Source organism: Acinonyx jubatus, chromosome B3 (assembly GCF_027475565.1).
Source record: "Acinonyx jubatus isolate Ajub_Pintada_27869175 chromosome B3, VMU_Ajub_asm_v1.0, whole genome shotgun sequence".
Lineage (NCBI taxonomy): Eukaryota > Metazoa > Chordata > Mammalia > Carnivora > Felidae > Acinonyx > Acinonyx jubatus.
In genome coordinates this window covers 3,044,105-3,066,530 of record NC_069386.1, presented here as the reverse complement: position 1 = coordinate 3,066,530, position 22,426 = coordinate 3,044,105, and the positions used below count along the sequence as shown (strand labels likewise).

General features: G+C 47.7%; 1 protein-coding gene across 6 annotated transcripts in view; it reads left to right on the top strand.

Annotated features, from left to right (window-relative positions):
* Positions 1-22,426, top strand: part of ADAMTSL3 (ADAMTS like 3) — a 350,744-nt gene that overhangs the window by 262,600 nt on the left and 65,718 nt on the right. For all 6 annotated transcript variants that reach the window (XM_053223471.1, XM_053223476.1, XM_027068223.2 and 3 more), the window contains 3 exons: positions 2,104-2,296; positions 2,376-2,555; positions 14,194-14,347. In XM_053223471.1, coding sequence (XP_053079446.1) covers positions 2,104-2,296; positions 2,376-2,555; positions 14,194-14,347 — 527 coding nt within the window. The remainder of the gene's footprint in view (positions 1-2,103; positions 2,297-2,375; positions 2,556-14,193; positions 14,348-22,426) is intronic.

Here is a 22,426-nt window from a genome sequence, read left to right as displayed (position 1 = left end):
GTTTCTCTTCTGATAGGGCCACTGATCCCATCATGAGGCCCCCACCTCATGACCTCATCTAACTCTGATTGCCTCCTAAAGTCCCAGTCTCAACTACCATCACATCAAAATTGAGGACTTCAAATAATTTGGGGGAGGGATACAACCATTCAGTCCACAGTGTGTACTGTTAGTATTGTAATCCTTTGATTAACTTCTCTTTTACTTGGGATTTATACTTCTCTTTTATTTAGGATTTAGAATACATCATTACATGTAAAACTCTTTATGTATATTTGCAGATTTTGTGCTCAAGCTTTTTCCTAGCTTTGTGATGCATGAGAATATTTTAATCTTCTTTTTTACTTTGGAGCTTTTAAAATAACATGGGAATTCTCCTGTTTCTTGAAAATTTGTAGAAACTCAACCACAAAATTAACAGGATCTAGTCCCAATCTTGAATAAAACTTTTTGTAATTTCCCCAAAATTTATCTACGTCATCAAGCCTTCGAAATGTGTCACTAAATTTTCTATATTCTTATTTAAAGTTTGCCTTCTTGATATACCAGGGGCTTAGAGAAGTATTTTATAGCTTTTAAAATTTTTTATTACTTATGCTTCTATTTTCCTTATATCTAACAGCTGTACTTTATATGTATATTTATACTTTTTATTCAGTCTTCATACTTTTATGAGTATTATATCTTCATTGTGAACTTTGCCTTCATAAATGAAAGTTTTCATCTTTTTGTCCCATTGCATTTGTCTCGCGTACTTTTCATTTTGTATTTTTCCTCTTATTTGCACAAGTAAAACATATTTATTATAGAAAATTAGAAATCAGAAAAACTGAAAGTCACCCTTAGATAAACACTATTTTTTTTTCGAAGAACTAACTTATTTTTTCTAACAATGAATGTTTATTTTAAGGAAAATCAGGGGAAATACTGGCAAGAATAAAGAAAATAAAAATCCTATCATTTAGACCTCATCACTGTTGACATTTTGATGTGTAATTTTCCAGGCTTTTTTTCTGCATGCATTTATAAATGCATAAGACAATATGATTATACAGTATTTTTTACCTGTTTGCTAATAAACATGTATCATGAATTTATTTCAATGTCCATAACTATACTTTGTTTTTAAATGGCTGCTAGCATTGTGCTGCATGAATATACAGTTACGTAGTTTACCCTTTATTGTTAAACATTTAGATCGTCTCATTCCATTTTATAAAATTTAATTAAATTGGCTTTTTGTTTTTTGTTTTTTTGCTATTACCCACCACCTAGGAGCAAACATCCTTTTATGTCAATTGTAAGCATTTTAAAATTGTTTCCTTATGATATGTCTCCACTAGTTAAAATTTTGCATTTGCTGATCATTAAATACCCCCAAATTAAGATAACTATAACGTCCAATTGTTCACCCATCAGGTGGGCAGGGATGCTGTCCGGTGTGGGTGACAGAAACCACGCTCTCTCACATGCTTCTAGCGGGAGTGTGAATTGAGATTCAAGAGAATCTTCCTTGAATGCAGTTTGGAAATATGTATCAAAAGCAGCTGCCCTGGGTTTTCATTTTTACAGATGTTTCATGAGAAAACCTGATTTTTCCAAGATCTTATTGGAAAGGAATCCCATTATACGTACGTGTTGTAAATCCAATCCTAACAGAGAAGAATTTTCTTAGGGATATTCCAAATAATGAATCCAGGTGCCCTGAAAATTTCCTGAAGTGTGCTTTTAAGCATTTAAAATTTCTTCTGACACCCATATAAATCATGCTTGCCTTGGGGCTCTATTCAAAACAAAACCAAGATTTTATTATTGATATATGGTGGCATGTTAAGAACGGGGAGAGATCTGCTCCTTTTGTCCTCTGGGCTTTCCCAAGTGGGTTAAAAATCTTTAAACACTTTCCCCGCGTTTCTTGCCTGTGCATATTATATGTCTGTATTTTAACCGCCATCTGTCGGTGGGGATGCTGTGGTCTCGGGTCTGTGCGTGGAGTGTGAAATCTGGGCGCCCAGAGAAGAACTTGAAATCGTTGATGCTTGGACCGTTGCACGTGGTCTCACCGGCCACTTCAACTCCCCCGTCCCTTGTGTTTTGATACAGGTGGCACACTGGCTCTTGGGGGCCCTGCTCGGCTACCTGTGGTGTCGGAATCCAGACCCGGGAGGTGCACTGCCTCTACCCGGGGGAGTCCCCGGCCCCCCCCGAGGAATGCAGGGATGAGAAGCCCCATGCTTTACAAGCCTGCAGTCAGTTTGATTGCCCTCCTAGCTGGCACATCGAGGAATGGCAGCAGGTACAGCAGACCGGGGACCCCACGGTCCACCACGCCCGTGGCCGTTCAAGCCCCGACCCACCTCCTTCCGTCTCCTCAGTGTTCCAGGACCTGTGGTGGGGGGACTCAGAACCGAAGAGTCGCCTGCCGGCAGCTGTTAACCGACGGCGGCTTCTTGAATCTCTCCGATGAGTTGTGCCAAGGACCCAAGGCATCTTCTCACAAGTCCTGCGCCCGAACAGACTGTCCTCCACATTTAACGGTGGGAGACTGGTCGAAGGTAAGGGCTGTCCCCAACCTTACTTCCTTTTCGCCCCCTTTTTTGTTTCAGCCTCTAATTATTTCCCCCACAAGATTCTGCGGCATGCGTTTGGGGGTGTGTATCCTGGGGCCTCCAGTGGGGGTAGAGAGGCCTTCTGACATCAGACTCCATCTCAACAAATAAGAAAGGGCAGTCCCTGACCCGGCTGAGCTTCCCTGAGTCCTCAATCCCGTGCCGGGCTCAAAGCCTGTTACACTTCTCTGGTCGTACCATCCCACGACGGTGCAGGAAGCAGACGTCACCTCCATTTCTGTGGACGAGGACACAGAGGCGCATTAGGATTGAGTGACTTTCCCAAGGGTAGAGCTAGGATCCGAGGCCACGTTTGTGTGATCCAAGGTTCGTACGAGGGCGTACGTCTTTCATGCAAGGGCGAGGGGTTTTGCTCCAGACACACCCACGATGGATTCCCAGCTCTGTTGCCTGGAAACTGGGCGTCCTTGTTCAGCGTGCTTAAGCTGTCTGAGCCCCATTTCCCGTTATTTAAATGCAGTGGTTGCCGTGAGCTTAACGTGAGATATTAGGACAGAAGCACCTGGCAGAGTGGACCCTTCTCATCTTCCCGAGGGAGAGCGCACATTCTTCTGGCCTAGGGTGGGTTCGCAGTACCTCTGCCTGCTTGTTCTCCGGCTTTGTATGTTCCTTGTTTTAGCTGTCTAGCTCAATTAAGTGCCAGTATTCAAACACTATCTTAATTGACAAGCTACCACTCATTGTCCTCATCTGGGCCACTGACAGTCGTCAATACATGTTTCCCTAAACCCTCAGAAAATGCTCAAGAAACAAACCCGTCCCTCCAGGGTCTGCGGGAGGAGCCCCAGGATCCAGCGACCGTGCTCACTCTGTCCAACTCCCAAGGAGCCAGAGCCAACGAGTGGCCAATACTCTCCCCCATGAATTGCTAGGTTGTAGGTCAGAAACACGAGGGGCAGGAAAATCGTTTCCTCCTACAGTCAGGGTCTGGATGGACAGATGTGGCTGCTAGAGGCGAGGCATCTTTCCGAGGCTAGCGACGGGGAAGGACAGGTAGGAATCCGCCCTGGGGATCTTCATCTGTAAAAGCTGGCTTGCTTTGTTTCCCCTCCTCTGTCCCCAAGAAACAGTGGAAGTATTCCTTTGAGACTGGGTCAGGCGGGGGGAAGTGTTAGTTAAGGTGTTAGACAGGAGGGTGTCTAGGGAGGCTGGTGGGCAGACAGTATTGATGGCAGTCACCCAGCTGAGCCCCAGGTGTGAAGACCTGCTGCTCCCCCTTGGAGGAGGTCAAGGGCCCAGTTACCATCTCCACGAGGTTAGGGATAGAGCTGCAGGGGACAGAAGGGCCGGGCACTTGTGCAGAGAGCTCTCAGCACTGTGTGATGCTTCATCTCCTGGCTACACTAAGGGTGCCCAGATCCAACCACGCGGACATCTCTTGACAAGCTGGGAGCTCCTGAGAAATGAAGAATCTTGAGCCCCCCACCCCCACCCCCGGCCCCCAGGCCAGCCCTCAGGATCCGAATCTGTATCTCAACAAGCTCTCCAGGTGTTGTAAAGCACATCAGAGCTTGAGAAGCATTTCCCTACCTGCCCCTCATCCTTATCAGGGTTGCGCAGCCCTTGAGTTTGTGTCCAAAGTGGGAATGGCTCTGGGTAATAGTCTCTCTGGGCAAGTGCTGTCCTAACCTGAGGGGAAAAGGCAGGAAGGGAAGGGCAGGAAGTGAACAGAGGTCATGGAGAAAACAGGCACCTTGTTTTAGATGCAGCCAGGGAGGACCTAGAACCCCTCCCATGCTCTAAAATAGGCCATTCTGATTCTCTCTTTTCTCCTTTTCCCTAAGAACAGACAGCCCTTGTCAGTTCCATCTTGTGTTCTAGAACAGACTCTTCTCATTGGCCTTTTAGAGTGGAGACTGGGCATGTGTCCCTCTCCTGTCCATTCTTGATGTGAGCAGTGAATTTGCTGCTCCCGGTTCCGCATCCCTGAAGTAACACCGTTATTATGTCCAGCCGTGCTTGCCCGTTGGGTCCTTGCTCTTGTCCTCGCTCTCAAATCGTGGATCCAGGCCCGAGCTTCCCTCTTCTGTGAAGTCTTCCGCCCCTGAAATCGCACAGCACTTCCCAGCTTGAACTCACAATGACCCAAGGTTTTATGGCATTTCCCTGGGGAGCTACTTCCCGAGCGTGCATATGTTTTCCCGTCTGGACTACAGTGAGTGTCCTTGCGGCCAGTGGCCATGAGACCTGTGACAGGTCCTGGGGCCCAGCAAGCTCTGAACAGGTAAATACCCTTACCCAAGAGTCTTTGCAAAGTCAGGAGGAAACACAGAGTGCTGTTGAAGTGATGACCTTTCGAAAAGCTCAAGCCTGCTAATGAAGACAAGCAAATCTTTCATCGGGAGGCTTGTTGCTGGGAGGAAAGGGAGACAGGAGAGAAGGCTACCCACTCGAGCTGGCTGGGACCTGAGGCTCGTCAGTCGCCTAGGCAACCCCTGGGCAGGGCGAGGGCAAGCTGATGGGCACCGCAAGAGATCAGCGCAGGCACAGGCAAGACCTCGTCCCACTCCCAGCCAAAGCTGCATCTCTAGAAGTCTTCCCTGTGAGAGCGAGGGTGGGTGTGCTCACATGCCCGGGAAGGCAGAGCTGGCCTCGGGCTCTGAAACCAAAAGCCAGCATCCAGACTCGGGCCCAGTCAGGCACACGTGTTGGGTTTCCTGCGGGGTTCAGCTTGTCTCCCGTTAGTAGACATTCCCTCTCATCTCAGACTTGCTTTGTTTTGGCAGAGAGTGATGCCAAAATCGCCACCCTCCCCAAAGGTTTCTGCCAGACCAGTCCTTGTGCCACAGGCTGGCTCACTCGGGGGCAGCCATCCATCTTGTGGTTCTGGATAAGGCCTTTCTGCATTGAAACTGGCCACTAACTCTGGACACAGAAAGGCTCAGGAGCCATGCCAGGATTTCCATCTCTCACCGAGCCAGACCTCTCGGCCTGCGGCCGGAACAGCCCTCTCTCCTGACACTAGCTCCATTCATGGCTGCTGGGGCTTTGTTCGTTCGTTGGCTCGTTGGTTTTTAGATCTGAACTACGCGTCAGGCAGAAAGAAGCCTTCGACTCTTACACTGCATTCCGAGTTGTAAGAAGGGAGCATTGACTCCTGCGTGGGGCACTCTTCCCAAACGGCGGATTTCTGTGATCCGCGGACCCCTTGCTGAAATCCGTTCCTTGACTGAAATCCAGAAACCGTTCCTCATTGTGTACCCTCTATATCTTGATGGAGCATTTGACCATTTTGTCTGCCTTCATCATTCTCCTTCATGATGTTTCTTGGTGTTTTTTTTTTCATTTTTCCTGTTTACCTAACTACATCTTGTCTACTGGTTTGTCTTCCTCCAAGTCTCCAAAAAGCTCAACATTTGATCAGATATTTGATGCATATCACTCCTCCAGAGCTGATTCTGTGTCCTGACCTCGTCTCTGACTTCTATAAATAATTCCCTATCTCCAGGAACAGTCTCTAACCCTCTATTCAGTATGGTGTCTGCAGGTGTCCAAATAGGATGTGCCTTCATCCTGGGAAAGCAAAGAGACAACCACTTAATTCCCAACCGCCTCCCCACCTTGCTTCTGTCTCTTGTTAGTATATCACCACCTTTCCAACACTTGTGATTGTCTCTGACTTCTTCAGCTCCTGTGTTCAGTCACCGACGTCTGCTAGCTCTTTAATTCTTGAAATACAGCCATATGCCAAGTACAAAGGAGATCTCTTTAATGAGAACTTTCACAAAGAACAGCTCAAGATATGTCCTGGACACATGGGTTTATAAATACGGCGTTCTAATTTTTAATAGACTCATTAACTGTGACTCATGAGAGCAGTGGTGTGTTGGGGCCCATCCATTCCAGCTTGGGAGAACCAGCTGTCATCTCTTAACTCGTGCTCGGTTGATAGCTTGAAATCAGCCATGGTGGAAGCATTCACGCACAGAAGTTGGCACACGTTATAGTCAGTGCTGTCTCCCCAAGAACTTGTGAAGCATTTAGCAGCACACAACTGTATGAGAGGGTTACACATACACACACACACACACACACACACACACACACACTTCTCATTAATGAGACACTTTCAGCTTATTGATAGTTACTTGGGATGGTAGTGATCTCAAGAAGTTCCAATGTCTGGGGGCATCTAGGTGGCTCAGTTAAGCATCTGACTTCAGCTCAGGTCATGATCTCACTGTTCGTGGGTTCGAGCCCCGTGTCGGGCTCTGTGCTGACAGCTCGGAGCCTGGAGCCTGCTTCGGATTCTGTGTCTCCCTCTCTCTCGGCCCCTCCCCTCCTTGCATGCTCTCTTGGTCTCTCTCTCTCTTTCAAAAATAAATAAACATTAAAAAAATTAAAAAAGAAATGAAAGAAGTTCCAATGTCTGGACTCTTTCAAAAAGTTTAAGAACCTTTTGGGCTTCTCTAAGGTGCTCTTTATTTTTATTTTCATAATTGCTGTTTGGTAAAGCTAGTTAATATCTTATCTCTAGATGGAAATCCATTCTATCAGTCATATCCTTCAGGATTAGTTTGATCTTGATCCAAGGTGATTAATCTAAACACATTAGGTACTCCTTCTATGAATAGAAGAATATTCCAGCTTACAAGGTTTATTCTAAAATCTTCCTTTTCCTCTTTTTATTATGTAGTATTCATTATGTGTTTCTTAATATTAATAATTTTGTACATCACCACTCTTCTACTTGAATAGTAATGTCTTTTTAGACTTAATATGGTAGTTTGTTCTTACATTTTGACCCACTTGAAATATACCCAGTGCATTCAAGTCCATACACTTCTCTCTGTTCTATTTATATTAAATAATACACATACACACACACACACACACACACACACACACACACACACACTCCTGAATATGCCTTATTTTCTTGACTAGGTTGTAGATGCCAGAGGGGAAGGACCATCTCTGCATATATGTATCCCACTTGGTGCTTGGAAAACACTTGTTGACTAAAATAAAGAGATTTATAAAAGCTTCTTCTAAATTGAACATGCCTGATCAGTTCACCATCAGACATTGACCACACACTGCTGTATCGATTACCCTGGGCACTGGGGACCTGGGACAGCCAAGAACGTGGTCTTCATGAGCTCACAGTTGAATGAGGCAGATCCAAAAAATTGTGACTGACAAGCCAGTAAAGGGTTCCCATCTACAGAACTGTGTGAAGAATCGAGGGGAAACATCTAGGTCTGCATGGGTCCTGGGAAAGTGTTGCAGAAGATGCAGGTGTAAAACTGGGTCTTAGAGGCTGGAGTGCAGGCCAGGTGGAAATGAGACAAAGGGGGTCCAGGCAGTGACAAGAGTGCACACAAAGGCACAGGTTATGAGCTTGGCGGTCTTACGTGGCTTGAGACTAGGTTGCAGCAAAGAAATGGAAGAAGGTGAGACAGGTGGAGAGGAGAGGTTGCCACCAGACCGGGGAGGACCTCGGTGTGTGTGGTTGTCCCTGCAGTCATTGAGGGCACGGAGGAGGGTTCTGAATAGGGGAGTGAAACGCAAGGCTTTCAGGCATGTGGTTCCGGCAGCAGTGTGAACAGCTCGTTGGGGGAAAAGGAACCAGAGCCTAGGAGACCTTGTTAGATGGGTTGGAATAAAACCAATGAGAATAAGAAAGCAGTCAGGCAGAGAACAACAGTAGATAGTGTTGGGAGATGTTTCTTTAGCAGATAGAGTGGGCAGATTTGGTGACTGAACTGGTAAGATTTGAGCGGAAAAGAGGGGTGTGGTCAAGGGATAAGAGATGGCATTAAGTTTAAAGTTAATTGGGGAAGGAAGAACACATTTGGGAGATGACCCGAAAGGGAGACAAAATGAGTTTATTTTGAAACGTGTGTAGTTTGAGGGTCTGTCAAGGCACCAGTAAAGATTTGCAGCTCAAGAGAGATCTGCAGGATGGTTATAATTGGGGGAAGCATCCACGTTTAAGGGGTAGGTGAAGCCATGGACAAATGAATACTGTGACACGTCAGCATATATTGTCCATGGCAGTTCCTCTGAAAATAGTTAGAAAATAGTGAAGAAAAACCACAATGGCAGCACAGCTGTTTAATATCCCCAGATCCCTCGTGGCGAGGGGAATGAAGAGGTACAAACCTCCAGGCACAAAGAAAAGAAGTCACAGTGGTGAGAAGCACAGCACAGGGAATGGCATCAGCAGTGTCGTAATAACTTCGTCTGGTGACAGAGGTGACTCCACGTACCGTGGTGAGCATTTCTTAATGCGTAGAGAGTTGTCAAGTCACTAAGTTGGACACCTGAAATGAATATAATACCGTGTGTCAACTATACTTCAATTTAGGGGCTCCTGGGGCTCAGTCGGTTGAGCGTCTGACCTCGGCTCAGGTCATGATCTCACAGTCCGTGAGTTCGAGCCCCGTGTCGGGCTCTGTGCTGACCGCTCAGAGCCTGGAGACTGTTTCAGATTCTGTGTCTCCCTCTCTCTGTGACCCTCCCCCGTTCATGCTCTGTCTCTCTCTGTCTCAAAAGTAAATTTTAAAAAACATTAAAAAAAAACTATACTTCAATTTAAAAAACAACGCAGAAAACAGAGCAATGAGAACTGATAAAGGAAAGAAAAAAAAACACAGATAGTCACGTTAACACAAGTGCTATACGTGGGTGAGGCCAAACCATACCCAATAGTGGAGACTGTACAGGAGCTGTAAGTTTAACAGCTAGACCGACATGGAGATGATAAGAGGCACGGAAGTCAACCATACGTGACCCCTCGGGGTCTGAGACCAGTAAGTGATGGGAGAGGACTCCAGGGCCAGGCTGTGGCTGAGTGCAGGGGACATCACACACACCTACGCGGGCCTTAAGAGGGCTGGAGAGCACGAGGGGAACACACATCCTTAAGAGTGCGAAGAAATACCCAGCAAACCTGCCGCGATTGTAATCCAAGCTGAGACAGGACACAAAGCGGAAGTGATGGATGCCCGGACCCTTGGGCGTGGAAGAGTCCAGAAGATAGGAATCTCAGAACTGTGGCCACACTGTTGACTACTTCTCCTTAACACCACAAGAGGGAATAGTAAGGACCCTGAAACACTCCCACCCCCTTACACTCTCCTGAAAGTACGGAAAAAACAGATCTCATTTAAATAGGGGTGTCAGCACACCCCATACAAAGATGCTGTAAAAGTGTCAGTAACATAGCAACATCATGGAAATGTGGCCTTGATGCAGATGAAAATATAACTTACTATTTTGAAGCGAGCTAAGAGAAATTAAGAAATACACAGGAACAGATCGGAAATAGAAAAGCCCTGTAATGAGCTGAATAAATAACCGGGGTGTGAAGGAAAAGAGCTAACGTGGTCCAGGAGAGAACCAGAAAACTTAAGGGAGGGTTCCCAAAATGGAGAGTAAACTAGGAAGAAGTGTAGTAAGAGAAGTGGTAGAAAGGAGGGAATTGGAAATAATCAAAGAGAAATAGGAAGAATCCAAGCAAAAAATATTAGATAGAAGGGAGGGGAAAAATCCAACGTGTAAGTATTGCTAGAGTTCCAAGAAAATAAAACCAAAACAACAGAACGAAACTATAAAGAAAATCACCATGTAACACAAATGGCGGTATTGAAAGGGCACACCACGCCCCTAGGAGAAGTGACCTAGTACCACCAACGTCAAGACATCTTCTGCTAAAAGTGCCGGAGTTTAAAGATGAAGAAAAATGTTATTTGTATATCCAGGTGAAAAGGCCAAGTCACTTCCTAGGGAAAGAAAGTCGGGTTAACATCAGACTTCTCACCAATGCCACTTCACAGGGGAAAACATTGGAACAACATGTTTAACAAACGAAGAGAAGGGAAATGTGAGGCGAGGATTCTCTAGCCTCCCAAGGTGACCTCCAAGTGTAAAGGTCACAGGTACTTACAAAGTTGTAAGAACTCAGGGTGTGTTGTTCCCATGAGCTCTTCCAAAGGAATCTACCAGATTTCTGTGGCATGAATAGTAGAAGCTTTGGCATATGGTTGCTGCTCTGTGAACTGTAATTTATTGCACTGATTCTGTCACTTTCTCTCTCTCTGGGTTGGGAACATTCTCTAATGGCACCCTAACTTTGAACTTAGCAGACACGAGGTCACATCAGACCTCCATCCCGAAGAGGGGTTTGCAAAGGATGCTCCCATTCATGATGGGGAGGGGGAAATAATCCTGTATTTATCATTAGAAATGGCTTATGAGTGGAGACTGGCAGTGATGTTACTCACTGTTACATGAACCAAAATTTAAAAGTTGACATTAATTTGTTATTATATGGGAGACTCCTAGATGATGATGTGACTTGGTTAAAAAAAAAAAAAAAAAATCATAACGTGGCAAATGGCAGTGTTAAGTTATTTATTCAAAAGCATACGAAAAGCTTTTCTCTGTACTGAAAATATTAATAGTTTAGGGCTTTCTGTTAAAGAGGACACTCAAGGATTTTAATTTTTTTTAATGTTGATTTATTTTTGAGACAGAGAGAGACAGAGCATGAACAGGGGAGGGGCAGAGAGAGAGGGAGACACAGAATCCGAAACAGGCTCCAGGCTCTGAGCGGTCAGCACAGAGCCCGACACGGGGCTCGAACTCACGGACCGCGAGATCATGACCTGAGCCGAAGTCGGACGCTTAATCGACCAAGCCACCCAGGCGCCCCATCAAGGATTTTAAAAGAAAATTGCATTCCCCTCCTTTGAAACTCAACATAAAACCCACAAAGAGAATGGAAGAGAGGGAACACTCCGTCTTCAGTGAACAATGAAGTGGCCGCAATCCCAAACTGTAAATCATGGAACGCACCTGCCAAAGACTGTAACATCTGGCCCCAAACGAGAAGGGAGCCTGGCAGAAATCCCTCAGGTGCCGAGTGCAGTGTAGATCCCCCCGGGAGGACACGGGACAGCCATCCAAGGCCCATTCAACAGTCCTTTGACTACAGAGAACAGACGAGGGCTAGACCCGGAGCTGCCCTTGTGTCCCTGCGGAACCATGGGCCAGGTGGCGCCGAAGGACACGCGGCATTGCAGGCCTCCCAACCCAGGATGGCGGCCAGAGATGAGGTGGCGTGTGGTGGCCGTGTTATCACACAGGGAGCCGGTCATCGAAGAGACGGTTCTCGGAGTCCCGCCAGCCACTCGAACGCCAAGAGCTGAACAGGCACGCGGGCAGCAGAAATGAAATTGTGGTGCCAGAGCGTCATACACAAGTGAGGTAAACTGCTCATCCCTTGCCCGTGTTGTTCCCAAACAGCTGCACTCATGACTCCAGTCTAAAACCTAGGCATCCCCATCGGGGGATGGGGGGTGGGGGGAGGAATTGAAGGCGAAGGAGGAAATCAGGTCTCCGGGAAGGGAACAGAAAGCAGCGGTCACATGAACGGTGGTAACATCTTTGGGATGTTCCAACAAGTAGAGTTCCAACAAGTAGAGTCTGTGTTCCCAAGAAAATTACAGTCATGGCGTCCGGGGTGGAAGGTGGCTTTAAAATTAGGTTTGAGCTCAAAAGGAGATGGTAAGTCAACAAAAGGAGGAGGAAAGATAACTGGAACATTCATGGGGGGAAAACAACAGAAAAGAAAAATTAAGGAGAGCAGAAATACAAGGTTACCTTACAAGCAACAACAAAATTAAAGTGAAAACCGAGATACCGTGTGCAGGCTGGAAGGACTCGCGTACAGGGATAGGAGAAAGAGTACAGATGTGAAGTTGGTTTTCAGAGGCAGTGAGGGATGTGGGAGACAGAGAGGAGATCACACCCAAGCCCATTGGAATTTCTGAAAAGAACAGAACAAATGGAACAGAAAATGAAAGAGAATGGGGCACCTGGGTGGCTCAGTTGGTGAAGCGTCGGACTCTTGATTTTGGCTCAGGTCATGATCTCATGGTTCATGGGTTTGAGTCCCACGTCAGGCTCTGCACTGACAGTGGGGAGCCTGCTTGGGGTTCTCTCTCCCTCTCTGCCCCTCCCTGTATCACACGTGCTCTCTCTCAAAAATAAACATCAAAAAAAAAAAAGAAAAAGAACAGTCAGCAATGACATCTCAGAACAGAATGTACGTATCAGAAACCCTGACGTTACCTGGACAGCATCATGAATGCTACCTGGAGGTTTGGAAGGAAGAGGTGGCAGGAATGAACGGGTTTATTTCCTCATCTTTCCTAGCCAGTAGATACTCTCCTAAGTCCAAACATGTCATTAAAAACAATCATCTAAATATCTTGTTGGTTTCTACAATTTTTGTTTTTTTAATTTTCTTAACATTAGAGGGTTCTTTTTGGGAATTCATTGCCAGGGTGAAAAAAAAGAAAAGGTCAGACATTCACCTTTTTTTTTTAAGAAATTAATTTTATAAAAAAAATGTTTTTAGGTTTACTTATTTGGAGAGAGTGTGCAAGAGGGGGAGGGGCAGAGAGAGTGGAAGAGAGAGAATCCCAAGCAGGCTCCACACTGTCAGCACAGAATCTGACTGGGGGCTCGACCCCATGAACCATGAAATCATGACCTGAGCTGAAATCAAGAGTCAGATGCTTACCTGACTGAGCCACCCAGGCGTCCCTCAACATCTCTTTTAATTCTACTTTAGTTCCCTTTTTTTCTAATACACCTAATGAAACTGCATTACATTTTTCAATTAAAATTGCATGTACACACAGTGATTATCAAATATCAATGCTATACACACATGGATGACCAAATATTAATGTGACTTTATGTGAAGCAGTTGGAGCGGGTTTTTTTTTTTTTAATTTTTTTTTTCAATGTTTATTTATTTTTGGGACAGAGAGAGACAGAGCATGAACGGGGGAGGGGCAGAGAGAGAGGGAGACACAGAATCGGAAACAGGCTCCAGGCTCTGAGCCATCAGCCCAGAGCCCGACGCGGGGCTCGAACTCACGGACCGCGAGATCACGACCTGAGCCGAAGTCGGACGCTTAACCGACTGCGCCACCCAGGCGCCCCGGAGCGGGTTTTGTTTTAAAAAAAAAAACCAAACTTTCCTTTTGTGTTTATTTCTTGAAGTCTTGGTTGTGGGTATGTATCTTTTTTTTTAAAGCACAATTATCTTACTTTATAACTAAATAGCTAAAAAATAAGTCAGATATCAATCACAATGCCAGAAAATCCTCATGACGGGAGATTCCTGGAAATTAATTGCCGTCTCAGGAGAAAGGAAGGAAGGAAGAAGAGGAGGAAACTTCCCATATTATAAAAGATAAGTCAAAAAAAAAATAGTGGGGATGAAAATATGGCGGAGGGAATGCAGTCAGTGATACCATGAGAACATTGTGTGGTGACGGCAGGGGACAGCGCTTGCCGTGGTGAGCACGGAGTACCGGATCGACTCGTCCAATCGCTGTGTTGTACCCCTGGAGCCCATGTAACGTTGTGTGCCACGTATACCTGAGTGAAATAACAGAGAAATAAAAAAGAGGAGGCGTTCGCGCCCAGGAACCGGCAGCCGCACGTGCAGCCCCTCTTGTTGTCCCGGTGGAGACGTGGCTGTTGGCTGCGTCGTCGGCTGACACTCCGTGTGACCGGTGCACGCTTCTCCTTGCAGTGTTCCGTCAGCTGTGGCGTTGGAACCCAGCGAAGAAAGCAGGTGTGTCAGAGGCTGACCGCCAAGGGCCGGCGCGTCCCCCTCAGCGAGGTGATGTGCAGAGATCTCCCAGGGCCCCCTCTCGTAAGATCTTGCCAGATGCCCGCCTGCAGTAGTAAGTATGGAATGGCCACGCTCCGCTGGGTGTGCCCGTGCTGTTCCTCTCGTCCCGATGGCTTCCTTTCCCGTAAAGCAGCACATTTCTGATCTGTGGGGAAAGCAGACCGAGCAGAACTCAGAATTGCTGTGAGCAGCAGCCGGTGCAGTGTTGAGTAGGAGATACAGTTGTAAGGCAAGCCGGCCTTAATATGTCCACCCACCTTGACAGACGGCCTCTGTTCTGTGGCCTCGCTTGGGTTTATACTTCCTTCTTCCTTCGCTTGAGCACGGTTTCTTCCACTTATGATTAATTCATGAGTATTCCTTGTAGAAGTGACGCCAAACCAGTCTCCGGTTTCCTTCGCCAAGGATGCGTTCGGATCCATTCTAGTGAGAGTGGAACAGCTAAGTAGGTTTAGGTATTCAAGCATCTCTTCTTGTGTAGACAGTAAAACCTTGGACCGCGGTGAGTAACTTGTTCTCCGAGGGTTCCGCAAGACGAGCAAACATTTCGAATAAATGTTAACTTGAGAAACGAGCGATGTCTTACAGTACGAGTAGGACGTGATGCCGAATGTCACGTGATTTATACCTGAGCCAATGGCTCTTGAGTTTCGCTTTGATTATACAAGTGCTTTTGACGACAGGCATGTTTCTGGAATGAATTATGCTCGCAAACCAAGGTTTTACTGTAATCTGAAACCAGCAAGGAAAACACTGCTTCAATTCTAAATGATAAGCTCAGCTTCAGGACTTAATAGGGTAGCTTCATTATATCCAAAAGCTAATATGCATATGTCACATTCCTCTGTATTTTCAGTGTAGATGAGAGAATGTTTACACATGCCTCTGTGGGTTCCAGGTAGGACGATGGGTGGTAACAAGTGAGTTGGGGGCTGGCCCTACAGCAAATGAAAATAACCACCCCAGGAGAGGTGGAGTTCGGAGCTGGGGGGAAAGCCATACCAGGACTGTGCAGCTTCTGGGTCTGTTTCTTGCTTTGTTTTTCACTGTGATCAATGACTCACCTGTAAAGTAATATTAATTGCCTCAGGTACCCTCCTGAGCTTATGGTAAGAAAAAAAAAAATCAGAAATTAACTATTATGTTCATGCTGCTTAAGGGAAAAAAAAATCCTTAGATATAAAATCCAAATTTACCCACAACTTTCTGGGAGAAACTCATAAAGCAAAGTTTAAAAAAAACAGTTACAACTTAAAAAAAAGAAGTGGAGGCTCTTTTTGGCTGTTAATTGAGCATTTATTGGTTGGAACTCCTTGCATGCACTAAGCCATTCAGCCCCCAGCAATTTGTGAGACACATAGTATTCCCATTTAGAGATGAGGAACCCAAGACTTAGAGAACGTATGAGGCTTGACCGAAGACCCGTAGCTGCCGGTTGGACGCCTTGGCCTGTTTGACCACAGGTCTGTGTGATTCCTGAGTCCACAGTCTTAGCTGCCTCTTTATGCTGATTGATAGACAACGTTAACTTTTTCCCTTGGGAATTCCTTGAGAACAGATTTTCAAACTCTTGAGACTCCACGTTCCATCGTGTCCTGGAATTTAAGAATGCCTGTGGCCTAGGGCACAGGGTCGTCCTTCAAAGTGCTTATCGACTTGGTTTTTAGTAATTGTGGACAGTTGCATATGGCGGTGCGCTTAGACCACAAGCTGCCTTCGAGGAGAGTGAACGTCAAGGCGTCCAGGCACTTCCTTGAAGATCATCGCAGCATGTGGCGCGCCACGTGGTGCAGGTGAACTTAGAAACTGTCACAGCGTGCAGCGCAGAGCAGGGTAAAATTACAAGTTTTAGAGAGGGCGAAAAAAGCAAGCAAAAGGACGGTGATACTTCTCTTTCCCCACCCCATTCCCTGGCTTGCCAAACGCATGGGGCATGGAAAGCAGAGAAGGGAGGGGAACGCCCGCTCCCAGCCTCACCCTAGCGGGGCCTCGGCTTCTTCCGTGGCCTGGCTCCCGCCATCACCTTTGCTCAGTGGCCTTTGCTTGCTGAAATCTGGCTTCTCCCTTTGCACCGTGATGGGGCATCCTCTTCTTCCCGGAGCCAGGAGGTGCGCTCAGGGGCTCACGGGTCCTCCGGACCCCTGCGGTCTGGCGTCTTCCCTGCTTCCCCCCGCCCGCCCGCCACCCTGCGCTCAGCGCCAACTCTGCCCTTGACGTAGCTTCCAGGGTATCACGTGCAGCGGTTAAAGCCTCACTACAGTATTCTTGCTCGCTCTGCACCCCCCGCCTCGATCACCTACTCACTTCAACCCCGGCTTTACTTTTCAGGTGATACTTGTTTGGCTTTGGGTTCCCCAGTGAGCTACTAGGATTTGCTGAAGGAAATAGCATCACGTTCTTCATGCTCATGCTGATTTACCTGGGCATCGAGTGTTTTTCTTTTCCCCCGTGTTTCCTAAGAATTCCTTAGACATTCACCATAGAAGCTATTGTTAACTACTGCGTTTCCCATTTCTCTGTTAACTACTGCAACTCCTAATTTCCCACTTCTCTGTTGATGGACTCGTCTTTTATTCCACTGGGAATAGCAAGGCCTATCTGCCATAATGTCCTCTGACTTTCCGCCCCCCTTCACCTCATTTCTGCCCCATCTGCCCCCCAAGATTGGAAATGTGTGGTCTTCTTTGTGGGCCCGACCCCTGCATGATTGGAAGGGGCCTGAAGACGAGAAAGACCGAGTCCACCTGTGCTGTGATCTTTATTCCCTTTCAAGCCCCCACCTCTCACTAAGCATCCTAACTGGTGCCTCCAGTTTAAGTAAAACCCATCCTCTTTGTTTATTTTTTTTAACTATTATTTTTTTTTAATTTTTTAACATTTATTTATTATTGAGAGACAGAGAGACACAGAGCGTGAGCAGGGGAGGGGCAGAGAGAGAGGGAGACACAGAATCCTTAGCAGACTCCAGGCTCCGAGCTGTCAGCACAGAACCCGCCTCGGGGCTCGAACTCACGAACTGTGAGATCATGACCTGAGCCGAAGTCGGTTGCTCGACTGACTGAGCCACCCAGGCACCCCATTAACTATTAGTTTTGAGACAGTGAGAGAGACAGACAGACAGCGTCAGCTGGGGAGGGGCAGAGAGAAAGGGAGAGAGAGAAACCCAAGCAGGATCTGTGCTGTCGGAGCAGAGCCTGATGCGGGATTGAGGCCACGAAGCGTGATCGCGACCTGAGTCATGATCAAGAATCCAATGCTCAACCACCTGAGCCCCCCAGGCATCCCAACCCATCCTCTTTGGATGAATGAGTTTTGTTGATCTTCATTTTGACCATATTCATGGGCAGTTGGGTGGAGGGCGGGTGGGAGAGATGTCTTGAGCACCACACGGTCTGGTTATAGCCCTGCCTGGGTCCCCCCTACGTTCCCTGCCTCCCCCCACTCCAGACTTTGATCGTTTCTCGAATTCTTTCTCCTGCCATATCTAGCAACTGACATTCTTCTTATTCCTGAAAGACCAACGCAAACCCTGCCTTCCCCCACGATCTTTCTCAGTGGAACCTTCTCTGGAAGGTAATACAACCCCCCGAGTTACAATCCCAGCCGTTGCCTCGCCCTGTGACATCAGGCAAGTTAACCTAATCTCTGCCAGGCTCCATGTTCTCATCTGCAAAATGGGAATAGTAATTGCATCTACCTTGTACGATTGCTCTGAGACGTAATACCTATAAAGTGCTTAGAAGCAATGCCAGACGCTGACTGAAGGCTCAAAATATTAGTTATTTTTAATGCATCCCTTTAATTCCTGTCACAGCTTTGAAGACAGGACACGTTGTAAAAGAGCAACTTGTGTCTTCTGTCCCAGGAGGGTGCAGGGTGCTTGAGTGGGGCAGGTACACAGTAGCCCTGGACTTCTCCATCGAGGCCCCCCCAAAGTGCTTATCATGACTTCCACCCGTAGAGACGCTTTTCAAATATCTCGGACTGGGATTCTCTTCATATTGCCGTTGGAAGTCTTGTCTTCTATTTAGGGATCTGAAGGGGGGAGAAACATAACGGAAATGTAGTATTTGATTTTAGACTTTTTAAATTTTATTTCGACATTCTTTATTTTTGAGACAGAGAGAAAGCACGAGCTGGGGAGGGGCAGAAAGAGAGCGAGACGGGAACCGAAGCAGACTCCGGCTGTCAGTGCAGAGCCCGACGCGGGGCTCGAACCCACGAACCGCAAGATCACGACCTGAGCAGAAGTCGGATGCCGGAGCCGACCGAGCCACCCAGGCGCCCTGATTTTAGACTTTTTTTTTTTTTTTTAATTATGGCTCCAGGTTTCTAGGGTTCCTGAGATTTGGTGAAACAGATTCGTATTTGTTGTCAAAGTACTGAGATCAGGATGGTTGGGGTAGGGGGAGACAGCCAGGCTGACAGCGTATACACCCCATCCCTTCCCAGGGCTGTCTCGAACACACTCATTTCTCTGCAGCTCAGGGTCTCTCCCTGAGACCCTCTCTCCCTCTCCCAAGGCTCTGCCTTGTTAGCTCTCCCGACTCCCACACACACCTTGGACTCTAGCATAGAACACACGATGACAGCATTTCCTTCTTTATGCAGCCATTCACCAAGTGCTGCTGTGTCTCAGATGTTATGATACAAAGCGGAAGACACATTCTCTTGTGATTAAGAGCTCATGGTCCAGTGGGAGAGAAATCTGCGTAGAGAAATGAGACCAGGAAAGTGCCATGGGTGCCGTGATAGAATGCGGAAGGCCAATGCCAACCGGGGGGGTGGGGGAGGTCAGGAAAGGTTTCACGGAGGAGGCTCCCTTGGGCAGGGTTCTGAAAGATGGGCGTCCATTCTCCAGACCCACACTGGGGAGGACACAGGAGAATGTGGGAGAAGAGAGCAGTGTGGACAAAGGTAGGGGGTGTCAAATAGACTTGTATGTCCAGGGAAATCGTAAGAAATACCGTGAGATTAGAACATAGGTTCAAGGCTATGACAAAAGAGCTTGAGAACGTAGCTGTAGAGGGTGTTGGGACTCTATGCTAAGAAGTTTAGATTTTATCCAAGAAGGAGATGAGGCGGTCAGGTTTTATTTTGGTTCATTTACTCCAACAGCTATGTGGATACATTGGATAAATACGAGGGTGCAGGCTGGGAGTCTGGGGGTGGGACTCTGGCAGTTTCTAGGTGAGAGAGTGCCAGGGTGGAGCCCCACGATGCCGCAGACATCCCGCCTTAGTACCTGGGGCTGGGGGCCACGGCCCAAGGGCAGGGGAGTGCTTGTACGCATTTAATGGCCAGCTCTGGGGCAGAGGGTGGTGAGGAGGGAGGGTAGCAACCCTTTGTTACCTTTGCTGATTTCTGCCCAGCGAGGACTGCCATCATGGTTGGCTTCTGGCTGCTGATGTGATATGGTTGAATGCAGAGTTGGGGACAGGTAGCAACAAGCTCGCTGACCTGAGAGCCCGTGAGAGGTAGGGCCAGCACGCCGCTGGGCAGGGAGGCCTCACACTGACTTTCTGGTTTCTGACTTGGGGTAACTGAGGGAAAGTGATGCCATTCACTCAGGGAGCACAGGAAGAGGAGGATACTGGGATGGGATGGGAGGCAGACATAATGAGTTTAGATTCTAATGTTTTAAACTGGAGGGCGGCTTAGTCGGTGAAGCGTCCGACCTTGGCTCAAGTCATGAACTCGCAGTCTGTGGGTTTGAGCCCCGTGTTGGTCTCTGTGCTGACAGCTTGGGGTCTGGAGCCTGCGTGGGATTCTGTGTCTCCCTTTCTCTCTGCCCCTCCCCTGCTCATGTTCTGTCTGTCTCTGTCTCTCAAAAATAAATAAACGTTAAAAAAAAATTTTTTTTAAACTTGAGGTACCAGGAAGAGCCCTGGGTCGCTCCCCAGGCACACCTGCTCCTAATATGCTCTGTACCCAGCGTGAGCCCTTGCCACAGCAGGGTGAGGATGGGACCGGCTGGGGCCACACCACCTACCGTCCAGCAGATGGGCAGGCAGCCAGAGGGAGCAGTTGGCCCTCACGTGGCTCACCCGCCACTTGGGCGGGTTCCTCACCAAGGCCGAATGCCGCCTGCCACCTGCAGGCTCCCCAGGCTGTCTTAGAAGGAGTCAGGGCCCCATCTAGTTTAAGCCTCGGGCTCAGCTGAGGGACATCTGGCCACCAGTGGACCTGAAGGTGCTTAGAACCCCCACCCATGCTTGCTTCTAGAGCATCGGGGTACTGTGTGGGTTTATACCAGCCTCAGATCATCCCCTCAGACCACCATTCAGCTACACGGACGTGCTTCCTTTCCACGTGGCCTTCTGCTTCCCAGGAAGCGCAGGAACGTCCAAGCTATGACCTCATCCTTAGCAGCACAGCTACCCCCCAAATAGTCAGTCTCCTCACACCCTCTGGTGCCTGAATTTAAAAACCTGACTCTAGGGGTGCCTGGGTGGCTCAGTCGGTTGAATGTCCAACTCTTGATCTAGCTCAGGCCTTAATCTCAGGGTTGGGGGCTCAAGCCCCACATTGGCCTCCTTGCTGGGCGTGGAGCCTACTTAAAAAAATGAAACAAGACAAAAACCCTGACTTTGACCCAGTTTGTGTTGTGACTTTGAAGCCATCCATGTGCACATCCATCTTTTCCACTGTCCACCTCCAAGGGACCAGGGACCAGGCAGGGTGTTCAAATAGGCCTTTAATTGTAAGAGCTCTGTATAGGTAGATATACAGATATATATGCAGACATGCACACATATACATACCCGGCCTTGTGACAACAATAGGCCACTTTTATGTATTTATAAAACATGACCAGATAAGTAAAACTAGAAGCATCTAAGGAATAAGAAAGGAAGACGAGGCTAATACATGATTATGGCTTGAACTGGACTCTCCTGTTAATGCAGGAGCACAGATTTTGCTCTATACTTGTCGCCGTAACAGCGATCTTGAAACAGCAGGCTGGTCCACGACACCGTTCTGCATTCACTGGACAGGACACGAACTAATCCCTCAGAATTAAGTGTGATGATTCCTGAGGCTGAGGCCAGAGAGAAATCCTCCTACAGTCTTCTTCCAGAAGGCTCCGCATGTCGTAAAGACTTTGGCAGGATTCGCGCAGAAAACATGGCTGCTGCCTCTTATCTCTCCTTCCCTCTTGACCAGCAACATCCCATCACATTGTCCTTCAATAAAAGAAGTGGGGTCAGGAACACCTTTCTCTGCTGCCTTGGTTTCACCCGGTGGTAGGTGTGGGGGCAGTGGTTCTCAAACTTTGCTGCACTTTCAGGCACCTGGAGAGCTTAAAAAAATTCATAGGGCCCAGGCTGTTCCCCATAGGTCAGAAGTTCTGGGGATGGGTCCCAGGGCATCGAGATTAAAAAAAATAATAATAATGGATGTTTCTAGCAGGCTGCAAAGTTTGAGGGCTCCGCAGGCAGGAGCCACCTGACCTCCCCATAATCTAACTATGACGGAGGGGACACTCTGAGAGTAGTGTGACAGCGGGACCCCACTCCAGCGCTACAGCCGCCGTCGCTTCTGGTTGGTGGCACCCTTGCTGTGCACATTGTTGAGTTTTGGACAGCATCTCTGCCTGTAATAATGGATGAGCTGTAAATCTACCAGTGAATCCATACATTTTTTTTTTTTTGCCTGGTTTTGATCGCGGTTGAACAACAGTACGTTCAAAATTCTGTGCTACCAACTGAAAGAACACCTCTGTGCCTCAAGTGGCTGGGGTGAACTTGACACCCTCTGTGGAGATTGTATCCGGTGGGGAAGGCGGGGTGCGTGGCAGGTCGTCCAGTTCCACTTAGACCTGAGCTGACGATCATCCACGGGCAGAGCCCTGGACAAGTCCTCACCTGCTGACTCCATCTCTGTGGGATTCGCATGCAAGCTCATTATGCCTGTCCCTCACCAAGGACATCCTCTGCCACAGAAATGGTGGGTTCACCCCTGTTGTTTTCCTGATCGCACTGGTCCCACCGCAGCCCAGCCAGCAGCTAGACCCTCACGGGGCTCATGAGCCACCCAGGAGGACTCCAAGAGTTATTCTGGAAAACCAGGGTCAGGCCTGAGAGGGCCATCTAAGTGGAGACCTACTCTGACTTTTCTCCTAGTGTTT